At 34.3% G+C, this 19,899-nt stretch overlaps 1 protein-coding gene across 3 annotated transcripts in view; it reads right to left on the minus strand.

The window, feature by feature from the left end:
• RBM41 (RNA binding motif protein 41) overlaps nucleotides 1-19,899 on the minus strand; it is a 61,248-nt gene that overhangs the window by 6,639 nt on the left and 34,710 nt on the right. For all 3 annotated transcript variants that reach the window (XM_055338459.1, XM_055338458.1, XM_055338457.1), the window contains 2 exons: nucleotides 17,757-18,160; nucleotides 705-852 (listed from right to left, as the gene is read on the minus strand). In XM_055338459.1, the coding sequence (XP_055194434.1) occupies nucleotides 705-852; nucleotides 17,757-18,160 (552 nt within the window). The remainder of the gene's footprint in view (nucleotides 1-704; nucleotides 853-17,756; nucleotides 18,161-19,899) is intronic.

Genomic DNA, 19,899 nt, shown 5'->3' on the forward strand with positions numbered 1-19,899 from the left:
AGGGGAGTTTGGTACTGCTTATGTGTAAAAGCACTTGCCTATATGTAGATTACTAGGTCGTTTATCAGTAATGATAGATTAGGGATAATGAAAGCTATATCTCCTACCCAGCTTCCAAAAAAAGAGATAGTCTGGTCTGTTATAGAAAATGGATTTCCTAGATTATTGTTGTCTTTTAATTAGGATACTGAAGTTATGTATTAAGAAGAAACAATAGTTAAAAGAATTTATTATCATCCACTACTTAATTATAAGTTACTAGTGAATCAGCATATTCACTTATATCGTCTCATTGTCCCAAAGGAATAGGGCATAAGGCAAGTATAAGTATTCTGACCAGAATACCAATATATTAGTAAGTAATACAATTATAACTTGAACTAGAAATACTGTCATCAGCAAAGGGAAGGTAAATTTTGATACAGAGAAGGAAGTGTCAAGATTGGGGACAACTGAGGACAATGGGATAAAGTGGCCAAACATGCACTGTCAATGGAAAAGAGGAAGCACAGAAGGGAGGATAGAGGAACACTGAAAACATATTTTCCTTACTTCTCTTTCTTTCCTCCCTTGTGCTTGTTCAAGCACATGCTTTTCATGTGCTATGGAGAAATCAAAGGGCTAGATCTAAATTAGAGAAGGTATATATAAATAGTCTCCAATAAACTGATGCTACAATTAATTGTCCAGATGAAGCTACTTACTGGGAAAGGTGATAAAAGCCTGCCCCCTCATTCGTCCAGTCATGATTCGGAACTGAATTGGCGGTCCTTTTTTCTCCTGGAACCGGGCGAACAATGAGACAAGATCTCTTTCGGTCACCCGAGGGCTAAGGTTCTTCAGGTATAACACCTAAAGGTATAAACCGAGTATCAACAGAAATATCACATAAGGGAGGTAAGGCAACTATTTCACTTTGGTTAAATTTGTTTCAGAAAAAGATGGCAGATTGAATATAGGCATCTAATTTCACTCCCTCCAGAAAACTCTCTAAAACTATAGGGGCATTTAAAAAAAATACAAACCCACAAGATCAGAAAGAACAAGGAAAGGAGGCAATAGCACCAATATTCTGGAAGCTGAAAAATAATTAGATAAATGTACTCAAGAAAGCTGAATCTTAAACCAGCAATGGGGAAAGCCAGGAACCAACCCAATGTACACCTAAGAATCCTCAAACAATTTAGGAGCTGAAAGCTTCAGGTACCTTAAACAATGAATGTAAAGGGATAAGGTGGCTAGATTGAAAGTTGTTTAAAATCCACCTAGACTTTGAAATATTCTCCCCTGAAATTAGCTATTTAGTAAAGATCAATCCCAATTCTGGTGAATACCAGTGGTTCATTTTCTGAATATGGGGAATGCCAGACACAGATGAAGGTGTAAATACTATATCTGAATATAAGGAGATTAAGATAAATAAGACACACTAAATATGATTAGCTCTAAGAGAAAAGATTTTTTTTTAAAAAATACTGATTTGGCATTGGGAATTTCTTCAACAAATGAACCAGCCAGATGGCTTTAACATGAAGCTAAAAGTCAACATGGCCCACTCATGTGCCGAGAACTTCCAATCTGCTTTTTGGCCATTACTCATAAATATGGCACAGAATACCAGGCATCTGAGGAAAGCCTCTTATGTTAAAGAGAGAACAGAACAAACAGAAATGAAAGCAAATGAAAAAAACAGACCATCAAGGTGAAGAAAACTTCAAAAAAAAAAACCCGTCACTAATACTCTCAGAAAAATGAGACAATATTCTATTAGGAATGGAATACTAGAAAAATAAGAACATTCAAGAAAACAAAGAACCCTCCGATGCTATTAAACTTAAGTTCTTATCAGCTTAAGATAGACTGTTATGTTTTAAGTAAGCCCCATTGTAACCCCAAAGAAAATACCTATGTAAGATAAACAAAAGAAAGTAAGAAAGGAAAAATCACATCACTACAAAAAAATCAATGAAACAAAAGGAAATATTAGGAGAGGAAAAGAGGGACAAAGGAACTACAAGACAGAAAACAAATAATAAATGGTGATAGTAAGTCCCTCCCTATCAATAATTATATCACATCTAAGTATTTTAAATTCTCTAATCAAAGACACAGAGTGTCTGAGTGAATAAAAAATCAAGATCCAACTATAGCTGTCTACAAGAAACTGACTTTATATTTTAAGGCTACATATAAGCTAAAAATGAAAGGATAGAGAAAGATATTCCATGCAAATGATAACCAAAAGAAAGCATGGGTGACCATGCTTTTATCAAGCAAAATAGATTTTAAGTCAAAACTGTCAAAAGAGACAAAAATGGACATTATATAATAACAAAAGGGTCAATTCACTGAGAAGATATAACAACTATACATATGCATGCAATGTCAGAGCATCTAAATATATGAAGCAAACAGAGAACTGAAAGGAAAAACAGCAACACAATAATATTAGATTTCAATATACTTCACTTCCAATAGCATACGGAAAACTAGAAAATTCACAAATATGTAGAAATTAAAAGTCATATTCTTGAACAACCAATGGGTGAAAGAAGAAATAACAAGGGAAGTTAGAAAATATCTTGAGGCAAATGAAAACGAAACCACAACATAACATTTATGGGATGCAGTGAGAACTGGGAAGGATTTTTTTTTAAGATTATTTATTTATTTATTCATTCATTCATTCATTCATCATTTATGAGAGAAAGAGAGAGAGGCAGAGACACAGGCAGAGGGAGAAGCAGGCTCCATGCAGGGGGCCCCATGTGGGACTCAATCCCGGAACTCCAGGATCACGCCCTGGGCGGAAGGCAGGTGCTCAACCACTGAGCCACCCAGGCGTCCCAGGAATTTTATAATAATAAATGCCTACATTAAAAAAAGATATCGGGTCTTGAGTTCAAGTTCCACCTTGGGCATTGGAGCCTACTTAAAAAAGAAGAGAAAAAGATCTTAAATAAACAACTCTACAACTTAAGGAACTAGAAAAAGGAACAAACTAAATCCAGAGTTAGTAGAAGGAAAGAAATATTAAAGCATAAATAAAAAAGATTAGAAAAACAATAGAAGAAAAACAACTAATAGCTGTTTTTTTTAAAAGATCAACAAAATTGACTACTTCTAGCAAGACTGAGAAAAAAGAAGACTCAAGTAAAATCAGAAATAAATGAGATGGTACAACTGATGCCACAGAAATAAAAAGGATTGCAAGAAACTACTATGAACAACTATATGTCAATCTAGAAAGATAAATTCTTGGAAACATACAACCTACCAAGACTAAATCATGAAAAAATAGAAAATCTAAAGAGTTTTAGAAAAGCTGTGAGATTTAATCAGTAATCAAAAACCTCCCAGCAAAGGAAAGCCCAGGATCAGATGGGTTCATGAGTGAATTCTACCAAACATTTAAAGAATTACTGCCAATCCTTCTCAAACTCTTCCAAAAAACTGAAGAGGAGGAAACACTCCCAAACTAATTTTATGAGGCCAGCATTACTCTGATACCAAAAGAAAAAAAAGGACATTATAAGGAAACTACACGCCAATATCCCTGATGAATACAGAGGCAAAAATTCTCAACAGAAAAGTAGTAAAATGAATTCAAAAGCACATTAAAAGGATCATATACCATGACCAAGTGAATTATCTCTGGAATATAAGGATGTTTCCATGTATAAAAATTAATGTAATATATCACCTTAACAGAATAAAAGATAAAAATCACATGGTCATCTCAATAGATGCAGACAAAGCACTTGGCAAAATCCAACACACTTTCATGATAAAAATGCTTAAGAAATTAGGAATAGAAGGAATTTATTTCAACATAATATAGGCCAAATATGGAAGGCCCAGAGCTAATGTCATGCTCAACAGTAAAAAACTGAAAGCTTTCCCTCTAAGATCAGGAACAAGTCCAGGATGCCCACTCTTGTCACTTCTATTTAACCTAGTTCTGGAAGTCCTAGCCAGAGCAATTAGAAAAGAAAAAAGAAATAAAGGCATCCAAAATGGAAAGGAAAAAGTAAAATTATCTCTGTTTGTATATGACAAGATCCTATGTGTAGAAAACCCTAAAGAGTCCACAATAGCCAAACTGTGGAAGAAGCCTTGATGTCCATCAACAGATGAATGGATAAAGAAGATGTGGTATATATGTACATATATACATACATGTATACACACAATGGAATATTACTCAGCCATTAGAAAGGACGAATACCCACCATCTGCTTCTACATGGATGGAACTGGAGGGTATTGTGCTGAATGAAATAAGTCAAATGGAGAAGGACAATCATTAAATGGTTTCAGTCATACAGGGAATATAAAAAACCGTGAAAGGAATTACAGAGGAAAGGAGAGAAAATGAGTGGGAAAAATTAGAGAGGGTAACAAAACATGAGAGACTCCTAACTCTGGGAAATGAACAAGGGGTAGTGAAGGGGAGGTGGGTGGGGGGATGGGGTGACTGGGTGATGGGCACTGAGGAGGGTACTTGACGGGATGAGCACTGGGTGTTGTACTATATGTTGGCAAATCAAATTTCAATCAAAAAATAAAATAAAATAAAATAAGAAAGCCCTAAAGAATCCACAATTAACTATTTTAACACAGGTTAAACTAATAAATTCAGTCAAGTTGTAGGACACAAAGTCAACATACAAAACTTAGGAGCAAAAAAAAATATCACCAAAATGAAAAGGCAAAACACAGAATAGGAAAAAATATTTGCGGATCATGTATCTGAAAAAGGATTATATCTAAAATAAATGAGGCTCTTAAAATACGATAACAAAAAACTCCATATAACACAATTTTAAAAATGAGTAAAAGGCCTGCATAGGCATTTCTTCAAAAAGACATATAAGTGGCCAACAGGTATATAAAATGATTCTCAATATCACTAATCATCAAGAAAATGCAAATCAAAACTTCAATGATATATCACTTCACACCTGCTAGGATGGCTATTAATAACAACAACAACAAAAACAAGTGTTGGTGAGGATATGGAGAAATTCTAACCTTTGTACACTGCTTGTTGGAATGTAAATGGGTGTAACCACTATGGAAAACAGTATGGAGCTTCCTCAAAAAATTAAAAATAGAACTAAAATAGAATCCAGGAATCCCACTTCTGAGTATATACCCAAAAGAACTGGGATCAACCTGATGCATGGATAAAGAATATGTGTATAAATACAATGGAATGTTATTTGGCCTTAAAAAAGAAGAAAATCTTGTCATTTGCTACAACAAAAACTTGGAAGACACTATGCTAAGTGAAATAAACCAAATACAGAAGAACAAAAACCACATGAGAATTTGTAGAATACTAAATGGGAATTTGTATCAGGTACCTAACATAGTCAAACTCATAAAAGGAGGGTAGAATCACGTTTACCAGGAGGCTCAGAGGTAGAGTAACTGGGGAGATGTTCATCAAGTGTACACAGTTTCACTAATGCAAGATGAATAAGTCCTAAACATCTACTGTACAACAGAGCACACATAGTTATCAATACTATATTAGATAAAATTTATTGAGGGGATCTTATGTTAAATATTATCAAAAGAAAAAAGGAGGAAGGAAGTTTCTAGAGGTGATGCTTTAAGTTTAGGGCATTGTATATGGTGATGGTTTAATGGTATACACTTATTTTCAAACTCACCAAGATGCATACATTAATATGTACAGCTTTACTGGGTGTTATATGTAAGTGATGAATCACTAAATTCTACTCTTGAAACCAACATTTCACTATATGTTAACTAAAATGTAAATAAAAAATTGGGGCGCCTGGGTGGCTCAGTTGGTTAAGCATCTGTCTTTGGCTCAAGTCATGATCCCAGGGCCTCAGCAGGGATCCTGCTTCTCTCTCTCCTCCATTCATGTTCTCTGTCACTATCTCTGTCTCTGTCTCTAATGAATAAAAAGCTTTTAAAAAAACTGATACTAAAAAACCCAACGAAACGAAAAAAATGTACAGCTTTTTATATGTCAAGGGTAAGAAACACAATGGGGAAAAGATAGTTCCTTCAGTAAATGGTGTTGGGAAAAGTTGGTATCCACATGCAAAATAATAAAACTGGACTCATTTTATATCACACACATAAAAATCAACTCAAAATGTGTCAAAGTCTTAAACATAAGACCTGAAACTCTAAAACTCCCAGAAGAAAACTTAGGGGAAAAGCTTTATGACATTGCCTTGACAATGATTTCTTGAATGTTACATCAGAAGCACAGGTAGGAAAAGCAAAAATCAAGTAGAACTACATCAACTGAAGCACTGTATGGCAAGGGAACAATCAGCAAAGTGAAAAGGTAACCTACAGAATGGCAGAAAATATTTAGAAATCATATATCTTATTAAAGGTTAATATCTAACATATACGAGGAACTCCTACAACCCAATAGCAAAAAAACAAGTAACCCAAATTTTTAAAATGGGCAAAAGACCTAAATAGACATTTCTCCAAAGAACACATGTAGGAAATAAGTTGGTAAGGATGGAGAAAAACTGGAATTCTTGTACACTGTTGGCAGAATGTCAAATGGTACAACCACTATGGAGAAAAGTATAAAGGTCCCTCAAAAAATTAAAAATAGAACTACCACATGGTCCAGCAACCCCACTTCCAGATACTTATCCAAAAGAATTAAGATCAGAATATCAAAGAGATAGCTGAACACATATGTTCATTGCAACACTGTTCATGATAGTCAAGAGGTGGAAATGTTCATCATGGATAAAGAAGATGTGGAATATACACACAATGGAATATTACTCAGCCAGGAAAAGGAAGTAAATCTGGTCATATGCTACAACATGGACGAATCTTGAGTGCACTATGCTAAGTGAAATAAGCCAGTAACAGAAAGACAAATACTGTAGGACTTCACTTATATGGTATCTACAGTAGTCAAATTCATTGAAGCAAAAGGTAGAATGGTGGTTGTCAGGGGCTGAGGGGAGAGGGAAATGGGAAGCTGTTGTTCCATATTTATAAAATTCAGTCACATAGAATGAAAAAGTTCTAGAGATCTACTGTACAGCACTGTGCTTACAGTTAACAATACTGTAATATATACTTAAAATTTGGTTAAGAGGGTAGATCTCAAGTTATGTGTTTTACTACCATAAAAAAAGATGGAGGAAAAAATCTATGTATTTTAGCTGGAATAAATTATATCCTTTATAATTTAATGGAACTTGAGAATAATTCAGACAGAAGCAGCACAAAAAAAGATCTAGAAAATAGAGCCCACTTAAAAAACTTAACCACTGAAGCATGGATAAATGTATTAAACACTGTAATAAGCAAGAGACTCTATGTCTCAAAGACTTTAGAAGCTGGATATTTGCATATTTAGTATTTAAATATACTTCTATCTTAAAGGCAAAGGCACAGATTAACTGACTTGTGATTCACTTAAATAAATTCAGGTGATCTAGAGTTCTGGCTCTGAAATACCTAAGATAAAAGTATCGTCAAATTAAATAACCATAGAAAGGAGTATGTGAAACATACTGCAAGTTTCTCACCAAGTAGGAAAGATCCATACTAAAATTATTCCCTTTGATATGAACACTTTTAAAAATCAAGAAGACTTCTGGTCAAGGTAGCTTGGTCATTTCTTGCTTGGATGCATCTTCTCTGTTCCAAACACACATGTGTGCACGTGCATGCACAAACACACACACATCCATATACATGTGTATGTATCGATGGATATATCAACACATATATATATTCATATATATGAATATAATTGTACACACAGAAGCAGCTAGGCTCGAAAACAAGATAAACATTTCTGTGAAACAGAAAAACAGATACGCCAAGTAATAACACAGGATCAAACTTCCTGGCATCCTTCTGCAATATACAGTATTATTTTGCATGTTTTCAACTTTGTATAAATAGTATTATATTGTATTTTTTTGCAAGTATCTGTTTTAAAGTTTTAGAGACTATTTTTTAGTACAGTTTTAGAATTACAGAACTGAGAAGATAGAATAGTTCCCATATACTCCATACCCAGTTTCAATTATTATTAACATCTTACATTACTATGGTGCATTTGTTAAAATGAATTAATATTGATACCTTATTATTAACCAAAGCCCATAGTTTATTTAGATTTTCTTAGTTTTTCCCTAATGTCCATTTTTTGTTCCAGGACTTCATCCAGGATACTACAGCATATTTAGTTTTCACGTGTCTTTAGGCTCTTCTTTGGTTGTGGCAGTTTCTCAGACTTTCCTTGGTTTTAATGATCTTGATAGTTTTGAGGCATACTAGTCAAGTATTTTGTAGGATGGCCCACTACTAGAATTTTTTTTTTTGTTTTCTAGTGGTTAGATTGGGATTGTGGATTATGAGAAGGAAGACCAGAGACGAAAGTGCAATTTTGATCACAACATATCAAGCATGCATAGGGTCAACACAATTAATGACTATTGATGTTGGCCTTAATTACCTACCTCAGTGTTGTTTTCTACACTGCAATATTACTTTTTTCCTGCCTTTCCATACTGTACTCTTTGGAAAGAAGTCACTTAAGAACTCAAAACTAAGTAGTGGAAAGTTATGTTCCCCTAGTTTGAGGTGGAGCATCTATATAAATTATTTAGAATTCTTCTGTGTGAGATATTTGTCTTCTCTCCCAGTTATTTGATTTACTCAATCATTTTATTTATCATCAGTATGGAGTCATAGCAATTTATCCTATACTTTAGGTTATAATCCATTATTAATTTATCTAGTTTGTTGTACAAATTGTTCCAGTTTTGGTCATTAGAAACTCTTTCAGTTGGCTCCTGTACTCCTTTGACATATACTCAACGTTTTTATGTTGGGATTTTCAGCACTTTCCTACTTTCTGTCACTACAATATGCTCAAGTCTCATCTTGTATATTCCCTGCCTCAGTACTAGAATCAGTCAGTTCTCTAAGCAGGTCTGGTTACTTTTTTTTTATATATAAAAAGAGTGTGAGCAGGGGGAGGGTGGAGCAGAAGTAGAGGGAGAGACAATCCTAATAAGGCTCCACACGCTCAGCACAGAGCCCAATGCAGGGCTCAATTTCACAACCCTGAGATCATGACCCGAGCTGAAATCAAAAGTTGGACACTTAACCAACTGAGCCACCCAGACACATCATTGGTTCCTTTCATTAGAGAATGGTATTTACAAACTAAGATTTGGGTACTGAATGTGCTCGTTGCTACTGGAGTATCACTTCATTTAGATCTCCTCAGCTGATAGAGAAAAACTTATATGTCTATACTAACTTGTGTGTATATACACACCTATAAATATTTTATATGTACCCATCTTCATATTAAGTTAAACATGATTTCATTCTGATGTCTCCAACTCTAAACCATTATGAATCATTCTAGCTTCTTTTCATTGCTTATCTGTATATTACACCAGTGAAAAATCTGGTTCCCACCATCTGCCATCCATTTACTTAACTGCTCCACTCATTATACATATGTATCAGTATCAAGATTGCTAACCAATACCCCCATGAGATACAAACTTATTAACTAGGGTACAGTGATTATATGCAGCTGTTTTTAGTCTTCTAGATTCCACATATTTCCAAAAATACTGAAGTCAGTACCTTTCACCCCCCCATACCTTCGCTCAGGTTGTTTCACATATTTATAACACAGATTCTCTTATTATAGTCTGCATTCTTTCCTGGGGTTCCCCTACCTCTCAAATGATTCTTTAATATTTGTGTACATTAAGGGTCGCTCTTCATGCTGTACAGTTTTATGGATTTTGATAAATGCATATCTTGCACCGACCATTACCTTATCATATAGAATAACTTTACTACCTTAAAAATTCCCTGTGCTTCACCTATTCCTCTTTCCCACCCCCCTAAACTGGCAACCATTGATCATTTACTATCTCTACGTTTTTGAATTTCTGGAATGTCACATAATTTGAATTATACAAAATATAGCCTTTTCATACTGGTTTTCACTTATTAATATATTAACAGTTTCTCTATGTCTTTCTGTGGCTTGCCAGATCATTTCTCTTTATTGATGGATTATATTCCACTGTACAGATGCAGCACAGGAGAATGTATCCATTCATCTATCAAAGGACATCCTGATTGCTTCCAGTTTTTGGCAATTATGAGTAAAACTGTTACAAACATTCACATGATGGTTTTTGTATAAATATCAGTTTTAAAATCAATTGGGCACATAACTAAAAGTATAATTTATGGATTATATGGCAAAACAATGTTTAGCTTTGTGAGACTGCCAAACTGACTTCAAAGACGTTGTACTATTTTGGATTTTCAATAGCAATGAATAAGAATTCCTGTTGCTTAGCATTCTCAATAGCATTTGGTATTGTCAGTTTTATTGTGAATTTTAGCCATTCTAATAGGTTGGTAATGGCATCTCACTGTTGTTTTATTTTGTAATTCCCAGATGACAAATGATGATGAGCTCCTTTTCATATGCTTCTTTGACATGTATATAACTTCCTTGTTGAGGTTATCTATTCTTACATTTTGCCCATTATTTCATTGGGTTGTTTGTTTTACTACTGTTGAGTTTTAACAGGTCTTTGTATATTTTAGATACAAGTCCTTTATTAGACATGTTTTATAAATATTTTTTCTAGTCTATGGCTTATCTTTTGATTTTCTTAGAAGTGTATTTCATATAGCAGAAGTTTATAAATTTAATAAAGTCTGATTTAACCATTTTTTTTTCTTTCACAAATCATACTTTCGGTATTGTATCTATAAATGTATCACCAAACACAAAGTCATTTAGGATTTTCTTCTAGTAGTATTATAGTATTGTGTTTTACATTTAGATCTATGATTAATTTTGAGTTGTTTTACAGGATGTAAAATCTGTATTTAGATTCTTATTCTGCATGTGGATAAGCAGTTAGTTATTTTAGCACGATTTCCTGAAAAGAGTATCTTTCCTTCATTGAATTGCCTTTGCTCCCTCATCAAAGATTAGTTCATCATATTTGTGTGAGTCTATTTCTGGAGTCTCTATTCTGCTCCACTGATCTATGTATCTTTCTTTTTTCACCAATACCTTTCTTGATTACAGTAAATCTTAAAGTTGGGTAGTATCAATTCTCCAACTTTGTTCTTCAGTATTGTGTCAGATATTCTGGGTCTTTTGTTTTTCCATGTAAACATAACCAGTCAGTCTATATCCACAAAGTAGCTTGACAAGATTTTATTGGGATTGTGTGGAATCTACGTGTCAATTTGGGAAGAACTGACATCTTAACAATATTAGATCTTCCAATCCATGAACATAGGTTATCTCTGCATTTATTGATGATCTTCTTTAAATTTTTAGCAGTTTTATAGTTTTCTGTGTATAGATCCTGTACATATTTTTTTATTTTTTTAAGATTCTATTTATTTATTCATGAGAGACAGAGAGAGGCAGAGACACAGGCAGAGGGAGAAGCAGGCTCCATGCAGGGAGCCCGATGTGGGACTCAGTCCTGGGTCTCCAGGATCACTCCCTGGGCTGAAGGCGACGCTAAACCGCTGAGCCACCCGAGCTGCCCAGATTCTGTACATATTTTGATAGACTTGTACCTAAGTATTTTACTTTTTTGGTGCTTTTTATAAAACAGTATTGAGTTTTAAATCTCAATTATAATTGTTCATTCCTTAGTATACAGAAAAGCAATTGGTTTTTGTATATAAACCTTGTATCCTACAACCTGCTATATTCCACTTATTATTTCCAGTAGTTATTCACATTGTTGTTGATTCTTTGGGATTTTCTACATAGACATAGGTCTGTGAGAAAAAAAGACAATTTTATTTTCTCTTTCTCAATCTGTGTGCTTTTTGTTTTTTCTTTTTTAATTTTATTGCACTAGCTAGCATTTTTAGTACAACACTGAAAAGAAGTACAGAAAGGTGATGTCCTTCCTTGCCTTATTCCTGATCAAAGGGGAGAGCATGCAGTTTCTCACCATTAAGTACATTGTTAGCTGTAGGGTTTTGTAGATACTCTTTATCAAGTTGGGAATGTTTCCTCCTATTCCTAGTTTGCTGAGAGTTTTTTGTTATGAATGGGTTTTGGATTTCGTTAAATGCCTTTTCTACATCAATTGAAATAATGATATAATTTTTCTTCTTTAGTTTGTTGATGTATAGATTTCAAATGTTGAATCAGCCATAGATACCTAGAATAAATCCTATCTGATCATGGTATATAATTATTTTGATACATTGTTGGATGTGATTTCCTAATATTTTGACTTCAAAATATTTTAATCAAATATTTTTATTTTCCTAAAATTTAGGATTTTTGCATCTATGATCACGAGCGATATTTGTGTGTAGTTTTGCTTTAATTGATGATTTTATCTGGTTTTGGTATTAAGCTAATGCTGGTTTCATAAAATCAGTAAGAAAGTGTTCCCTCTGTTTCCATTTTATAGAAAAGATTGTAGAGATTAGGTGTCATTTTATGATTCCATTTTTGCCCTTCTCAACGTATCAATTATATTTCATTTTATAATTTTTAGTGGTTGCCTTACTTTACAATATTAATTTACAACTAATCTAAGTCCACTCTCAACATTATACCACTTCACAGGTAGTGCAGATAACTTATTAACAGTTATATACACCAAATACTAATTCCTCCCCTCTTATCCCTTATAACATTCCTGTTTTATAACATTTACCCATATGCTATAATTGCCTAACACATTGTTGTTATTACTTTGAACAGTTATCTTTTAAATAACTTAAAAATAAGATTTTATTTTACCTTTATGTATTCTGTCTCCTATGCTCTTCTTTTCTTTATAGAGACCTAATTTTCTGAACTCTATCATTTTCCTTCACTCTGGAAAATCTTTTTTGAAAAAGAAATATTTCTCACAAAGCAGATTTACTACTGACAAATTCCCTCAGTATTTGTTTGTCTGAGAAAGTCTTTTTTATTTTTTGTTTCATTTTTGAAGGATTGTTTTGCTGGATACAGACTCCTAGGCGAGTGTTTTTTTCTTTCAATACTTACAATATTTCACTTTTCTCTTCTTGCTTTCTTGAATTTCTGACAAGAAATCCAATGTAATTCTTATTGTTCCTCTATAGATAATGTGTTTTCCCTGGGTGTTTTCAAGATTTTCTCTTTGTCTCAGTTTTCTGTGTTTGAATATGATATGCTTAGGTGTATTTTGGGAGTATTTATCCTGGTTAGTATTGTTTTCCCAGATCCTGGATCTGTGATCTAGTGTCTGTCATTAATCTTGGAAAATTCTCAGTTATTCCTACTTCAACTATTTATTCTCCTTCTGGCATTCCAATAGCATGTATGTTATACCATTTGAAATTATCCCATAGTTCTTGGATATTATTTTCCATTTTTTTTTTACAGTCCTCTTACTCTTTGCATTTCAGTTTGGGAAGTTTCTACTGGCATGTCTTCAAGCATACTGATTCTTTCCTCGGTCACTTCCCATCTAATGATGAGTGTACCCAAATCATTTCATTTCTTTTTAGTGTTTTTGATTTCTTGCATCTTCTTCTGATTCTGAGTTTCTATCTATCTGCTTACATTACTCATCTGTGCTTGCATATTGTATATTTTCTCTAATAGATTCTGTAGTATATTGATCATAGTTACTTTAAATTCCATATATCTGGTAATTCCAAAACTTGTATATCTAAGTTTGGTTCTGATGCTGGCTTTGTCTCTTCAAACTGTTTTTCCTTTCAGCACACCCTGTGATTTTTTGTTGTTGTTGAAAGCTGGACATGATGTATAAATTAAGAGGAACTAAGGTAAATAGGGCATTAGTATGAGGTTTTATGTTAATGTGGCCAGGAGTTGGCTGTGTTTGGTGTTTATTCTAGTTGTAGATGTTAGAGGTTTCAATTTCCTCTAATGTCCTTGTTTTTTCTCTGTTTTTTTTTTGGGGGGGTTCCTTAAAAACTCCTTAAATGGAGTCAGCCTTGTAAGTCTTTCAGCTATCATCCATAGTTACTGTACTGAGGCCCTATTGATGGGGCAGTAAAGTGTGTGGCAAGGGAAACATTCTATAATCTCATAATTAAGTCTCAACTCTTTTAGTGTGCCCGTGTCCCTAGCTTGTAACCTTCGTAAGTGTTTCATAGCTTTTTTTTCTTTCTCTCTTAGATGAGACAGGAAAGTTAGAGGCATCTGGAGTTGGAGAATTTCCCTTCTTGCTAGCTGGCAAAGGCTTTCATAAAGTTGTTTCACTTGCTGGGTATCCCTTTGTTAGACAGAAGCTCTGGATGTATTTCAAAATGATTACTCTTTCCTTCTGCATGCCAGGAACAGGAGATTGTTTCTTGGCCTTTCCCCTTGAGAACCTAGTGGGGTTCCTAGAGTTAAAAGTCATGAAAATGTGAGGGTCATCATAGACCTAGAATTTGTCACTCAAACAATCTACATTCTACTTCCAGAAATTTGTCAAGGTTACCACGTAAAGGTCCCTACCAGTTTATGGCTCCAATGCTTTTTGCTACTGATAAGCAGGTCTGGGCTGTGATTCTCTGTAATTGCCTTTCTCTCTAGATTTTGGGGTCACAGTTTACTCTGTGACTTCAGTTCTCTGATGGGTCAAAGAAAAGTCATTGCTGTTTCCTTTTTTCAGCTGTTTTTCTTGTTATAAGTCATGAGTGACACCTTCCAAGCACTTTACATGTTGGAGCTGAAACCAAGGAGCTTTTTTCATTCAATATTGTGAGATTCATGCATGTTGATACCTGTAGTTCTATTTTATTCATTTTCTATACCGTATAGTATTCTATGAATATACCATGCTTTATCCATTCTCCTGCTGATGAACAAGTGTGTTGTTTATAAATAATGCTACAGTGAGTATCTTTATAACATTTCCTAATGTGCATGTGTAGGAGTTCCTCTAGGATAGATACCTAGGAGTGGGACTGCTGACTTATGGTGTATGAGCATCTTATATTTTACTAGATATTGCCACAATATTCATAAAAGTTATTGTCCTCACTTATATTCACCCAGCAGTATATTAGAGTTCTTACTGTCTCATATGTTCACCAATACTTGGCATTGACAGGCCTTTAAAGGAATGCCAACTTCCTGGGTGTTAAATAGCTTTTCACTGTAGTTATATTTTGCATTTCTTTGATTACTATTAAGATGTTATAATTAATTGGCTATTCAAGTTTTCGCCCCTGTGAATTGCCTGTTCACATCATCTGGCTATTTATTTATTTATTATTGGTTTGTAGAGAAAGATTTCCTTAAAATGACTCAAAAAGCACAAACCATCAAATAAAATACTGATGGTTTGATAACATTAAGATGAAAGACTTCTGCTTAACAAAAGACATCAGAAATGTTTAAAAGCCACCTACTAGACGAATATATTTACTAGATAAGCAACACATGTTTGTATCCGAAATTTAAAAATAATTTCTAGGCAGCTGGATGGCTCAGTTGGTTAAGTGTCTGATTCGTGATCTCAGCTCAAGTCTTGCTCTCAGGCTCATGAGTTCAAGCCCTGTGTTGGGGGTTTCATGCTGGACCATGGAGCCTACTTAAAATTTTTTTTCTATAAATAATATGAAAAACTAAACAATCAAATAATGGGCAAAGAAATGCAACAGGCAAAGCACACAAGGTTACTGAAAAGCTAACAAATGCATAATTACAAGCTTAACTTGATTGCAAATCAAAAACATGCAAATTAAATCAATGATATACCTTCAAACATTTTAGACTGGCAAATAAAAAGTCCAATACTAAAGAATCTTGGCAAGGATATGAAAGAGATTTCTGAAAACCTGCTCATGGAGTTGAATATATACATATCCTATATCATAGTAATTCCACTCCTAGGAATGTAATCTAGAACAATAATTCTTAAAATGTCACTCTTAGACCAGCAGCATCACCACCTCATAGGAACTTGTTGGAAATGCAAATTCTCAGGCCCTACTCCAGGTCTGCTGAGTAAGAGATTCTGAGGGTGGAGCCCAGAAATCTGTCTTTTAACAAGCCTTCCAGATGATGCTGGTGAATACTAACATTTGAGAATCACTGCAATAGAGCAATATTTTTCCAACTTTTTTGACTGAGATCTATAGGAACAAATGCATTTTACATTCTGGCCCACATACATATCACATATCACGTACACACACACACACACACACACACACACACACACACGCAAACCAAAAGCTTCCAGAAACAGTAATCACCCTTACTCTACAGAATATACTTTGATATTTTCTATTCTATTCCATTTTGTTTCATTAAAAAAATTGCTTGTTGTGACCTAATTGTAACCTGAAGTTTGAAAAAGTGTCCTAGAGAAACTCTTGTACATATGCAACAGGAGATAAGTACAATGTTCGTTGCAGAATTGCCCGTAATAGCAAAAATAAAAAGAAAATATCTTCAGGAAAATGGATAAATTATAATATATTTCTACAATGGAATACTACATAGTTCCTTATAGTATTAAAATAAGTTTCAAAAACATGTATATTGAGTAAAAAAAGCAAGTTGTAGAAGGATATGTAGAGTATAATATCTGTAGTTTTAAATATGTAAAAATATATTATGAATATATAAATATGTAGTAAAAATATAAAAACATGCATCAGAATGATAAATAACAAATTCAGGATAATAGTTACCTCTGGAGGGGAGATAGGGAAATGGGATTGGTGAGGGATACTTGGAAGTCTTCGGGTATATCCATAAGGCTCTATTATTTTTCTAACTAAGCAAATATGGAAATTATTATGTATTGATAAAGATGGCTGGCTAGGTATAGTGGTATTTGCTATATTATTCTCTATAACTTTTTGTATATTAGTATTATTTTATAATAAAAAACACAAATCAAGCTGCCCTTGAACTAACAGTAAAAATATATTAGAAATGCAATCACTCAAAGGAAATTGCTTTAATATCCCTCATCCACACTGCCTTTTTTTAAAATTCAGGGACAGCCAGAACCTAATATTATTTTTTTGGTTTTGTTTTTTAAATTAAACACAACCAAGCATATGTTCCAGGGGCTTGTGTTGCCTCTTTGAGTGACATTACAATAAAATTTGCCATTCTGGATGTAACATATACCAATAATGTGAAATAATGATGTGATCAATAAAACAAGGATTGTTTAGAACTCTACTTATCTATTTGTCAATTTCTCAAGATTTAGAGGCCCTACACTTTCACTTTGCTACTTAGTATCAGCAATTTAAAGTCATATGTCACATGAGAGTCAGGTGGAGTATTCTAAAAAAAAAAAACTCACGTAATAACTCTACTCAAAACCAGGTGGCCAATTATTTATGGACTACTTGCAGAGGAACTTCGGCTACCTGATATGGTGGTCCTATGAGTATTACTTGATTTATTACTAGCCTAGGAAACTGGAGGTTGCTTTTCCTTCAATTCAGGGCCTCTAATGGATATGAACTAGTTTCATCATGATTTCTTTAAAACTCTAGGGTAGCTTCAGACCTTAGGAAACCACAAAGAACATCATAGGAAATACACTACTTATATAGTATGGAGAGATTAATAGTCCAAGTCAAGGAAAAACACAATCACAGTACCTATGTCATGATTCCTTGGTATAATCAAAGCTAATTTCAAAGTATTAGTTTAGGTAGAGGTAAAGAAAAATGAAAACAACCCATGTTTTTTTTTCTTGGTTTGGCCTATACCTTGTTTGGCTCCCCTGGATTATATGAAGAAAACATAGGAATTTTTCGGATCTCTTCCTCTGACAAACGATTTCTCTGGATCTCATCTTCTGGGACAAATTCTATTGGCTGCGTCAGCTTCTTAGGCCCAGTCCAACACTGCTCAGGTGAATTATCAATAACTTTTGCCACATGGAGACTGGGACCTTTACCCTGTGCTGCCTGTTTTCCCTTGTCCTGGAGTAATGACGGGTTCTCAGCTGTGTCACTATCTCCCACTGATGTAGCTGAGACCAGTGAGTGGGAAGCAAAGGGTTCACCTCTCATAAGTTGGAACTCTTCAAGACGTTTTTTCATTATCATCTCTTGGTAAAAACTTTCCAGGTTGTTCATGGGATCACCTTTGTTCTTCTTTTGGGGTTCATCTAGATCAAGACAAAGAGATAGGGAAGTTCTACAAAGCCTACCAATACAACCTTTCACAAATAATAAAAATTAAATCTTGGCTCTCAGATATAGAAACTCTGTGGGGATAAGCTTGACAAATGACAATAGTATACACCTGTTTTAATGCAGTGCATCTCAAGCAATGCTGGAACTATGGTGAGGCAAGCAAGGCACCTCAGGCACAAAATTTAAGGAGGTACTCACTCTCAGAGTCATGCAAGTACATGCACCTAAGTGATAAGGACATTAAAAAAATGTAACCAGTACAGCATTATCCCACTTCACAAAATTAATAATAATTCCTGAGTTCAGATTCAAATGGCTCTGATTATCTCAAAGGTCACTTCTGACACCTGGCTGTTCAATGCAGAATCTAAACCAGGCTATGGCTGTTCTCTCTCTTCTGTCTTAAAACAGTGCCCCTCTTTTCCATCTCTCCAACTCGTTTTTTTCTCCATCCTATTGAATGATTAGAGGAACCACATCATTTGTTCAGAGAACAAATGAAATTTGGCTGATTATTCCTCATGTTATTGTTTAACTTTTTCCTCAAACCCCTCTATCTCTTACAAACTGGCAGTTAAATCTAGATCTGTGCTATCTAATACAATAGTCACTGGCCATACAAATTTATTTAAAGTAATGTTTTAGATATTGGTTCCCCAGTTAACCGAGTCACATTTCAAATGATCAACAGCCATATGTGGCTAATGGATACCATAATGGGCAGAAGAGATAGAAACCATTTGCATCATTGTGGAAAGTTGCATTAAGATAGTGCTGATCTAGAGGCTTGACTAGATTCAGGTTCAATATTTAAGGTAACAATCATCCATAGATAGATGTGTACTTCCTATGACATCACATCATAGGGCATATAATGTTTGGTGGTCCCACTTTACTGATGCTAAAGTTGATCAGCAGATTTAGAAGATATTAGTCTGATTGCTCCATTACGAAGTTTCCCCATTCACCTAATGGGTTTTGCACCCATTGATGACCATTACCTCGATCTGTTAATTAAGAAGTTGCAAAATGGAGCTCCCCTAATGATATTAGTTCTTCTGTACTTATTAATTCTATTATTTCTTCTGCATTTATTATCTGAAATTCTAAAATGAACTTACCGTCAACTATTTGGGTTTCCCCATATACAGTTCATACAGCAAAGGCCGGACAAATGCTTGACTTCCCCCCCCCCCATATTTACCAACTATGAAAGTAATGAGTTAGTACCTTAGAAATGTCCAATGGTGACCAACGATTATTTTTAGTATAATCGTGAGATCATTTTCACGTTTGACGTGTTTCACTTAAATGTAATCTTTATTCTTTTTAGTCATCAAATTATCCTACTTGGGACAGTAAGTCCCTTCAGATTGGCTCCTTGTGTTGCTTTCTAGTTTTTTGGCACAGCAAGATGTCACAAGCTCATTTTGAATATTTCCTGACTCAAACCTAGATTATCTCTCCAAGGAACCCTAGCTCCTTTTAATGGTAAATAGTGTTTAGAAACCACAATGTGTTTGTTGTTAGGTGTGTTGATAGTTGTTGTTTTTGCTTCTGAGGCTTTTCAGTGGACAAAGCTAGGAAATTCTTTCAAAAGAAAAATAAATCATGAGTTCCTATTGGTATTTCCACTTTAAATTTAAGATTACAAGGTTTTTACTCAAATTCTTTGATCTTAGACTTGTATCTCTTTTCACATATGGTTAAA

The sequence above is a fragment of the Nyctereutes procyonoides genome, unplaced genomic scaffold (genome assembly GCF_905146905.1).
Source record: "Nyctereutes procyonoides isolate TBG_1078 unplaced genomic scaffold, NYPRO_anot_genome, whole genome shotgun sequence".
In the NCBI taxonomy this organism is placed as follows: Eukaryota; Metazoa; Chordata; class Mammalia; order Carnivora; family Canidae; genus Nyctereutes; species Nyctereutes procyonoides.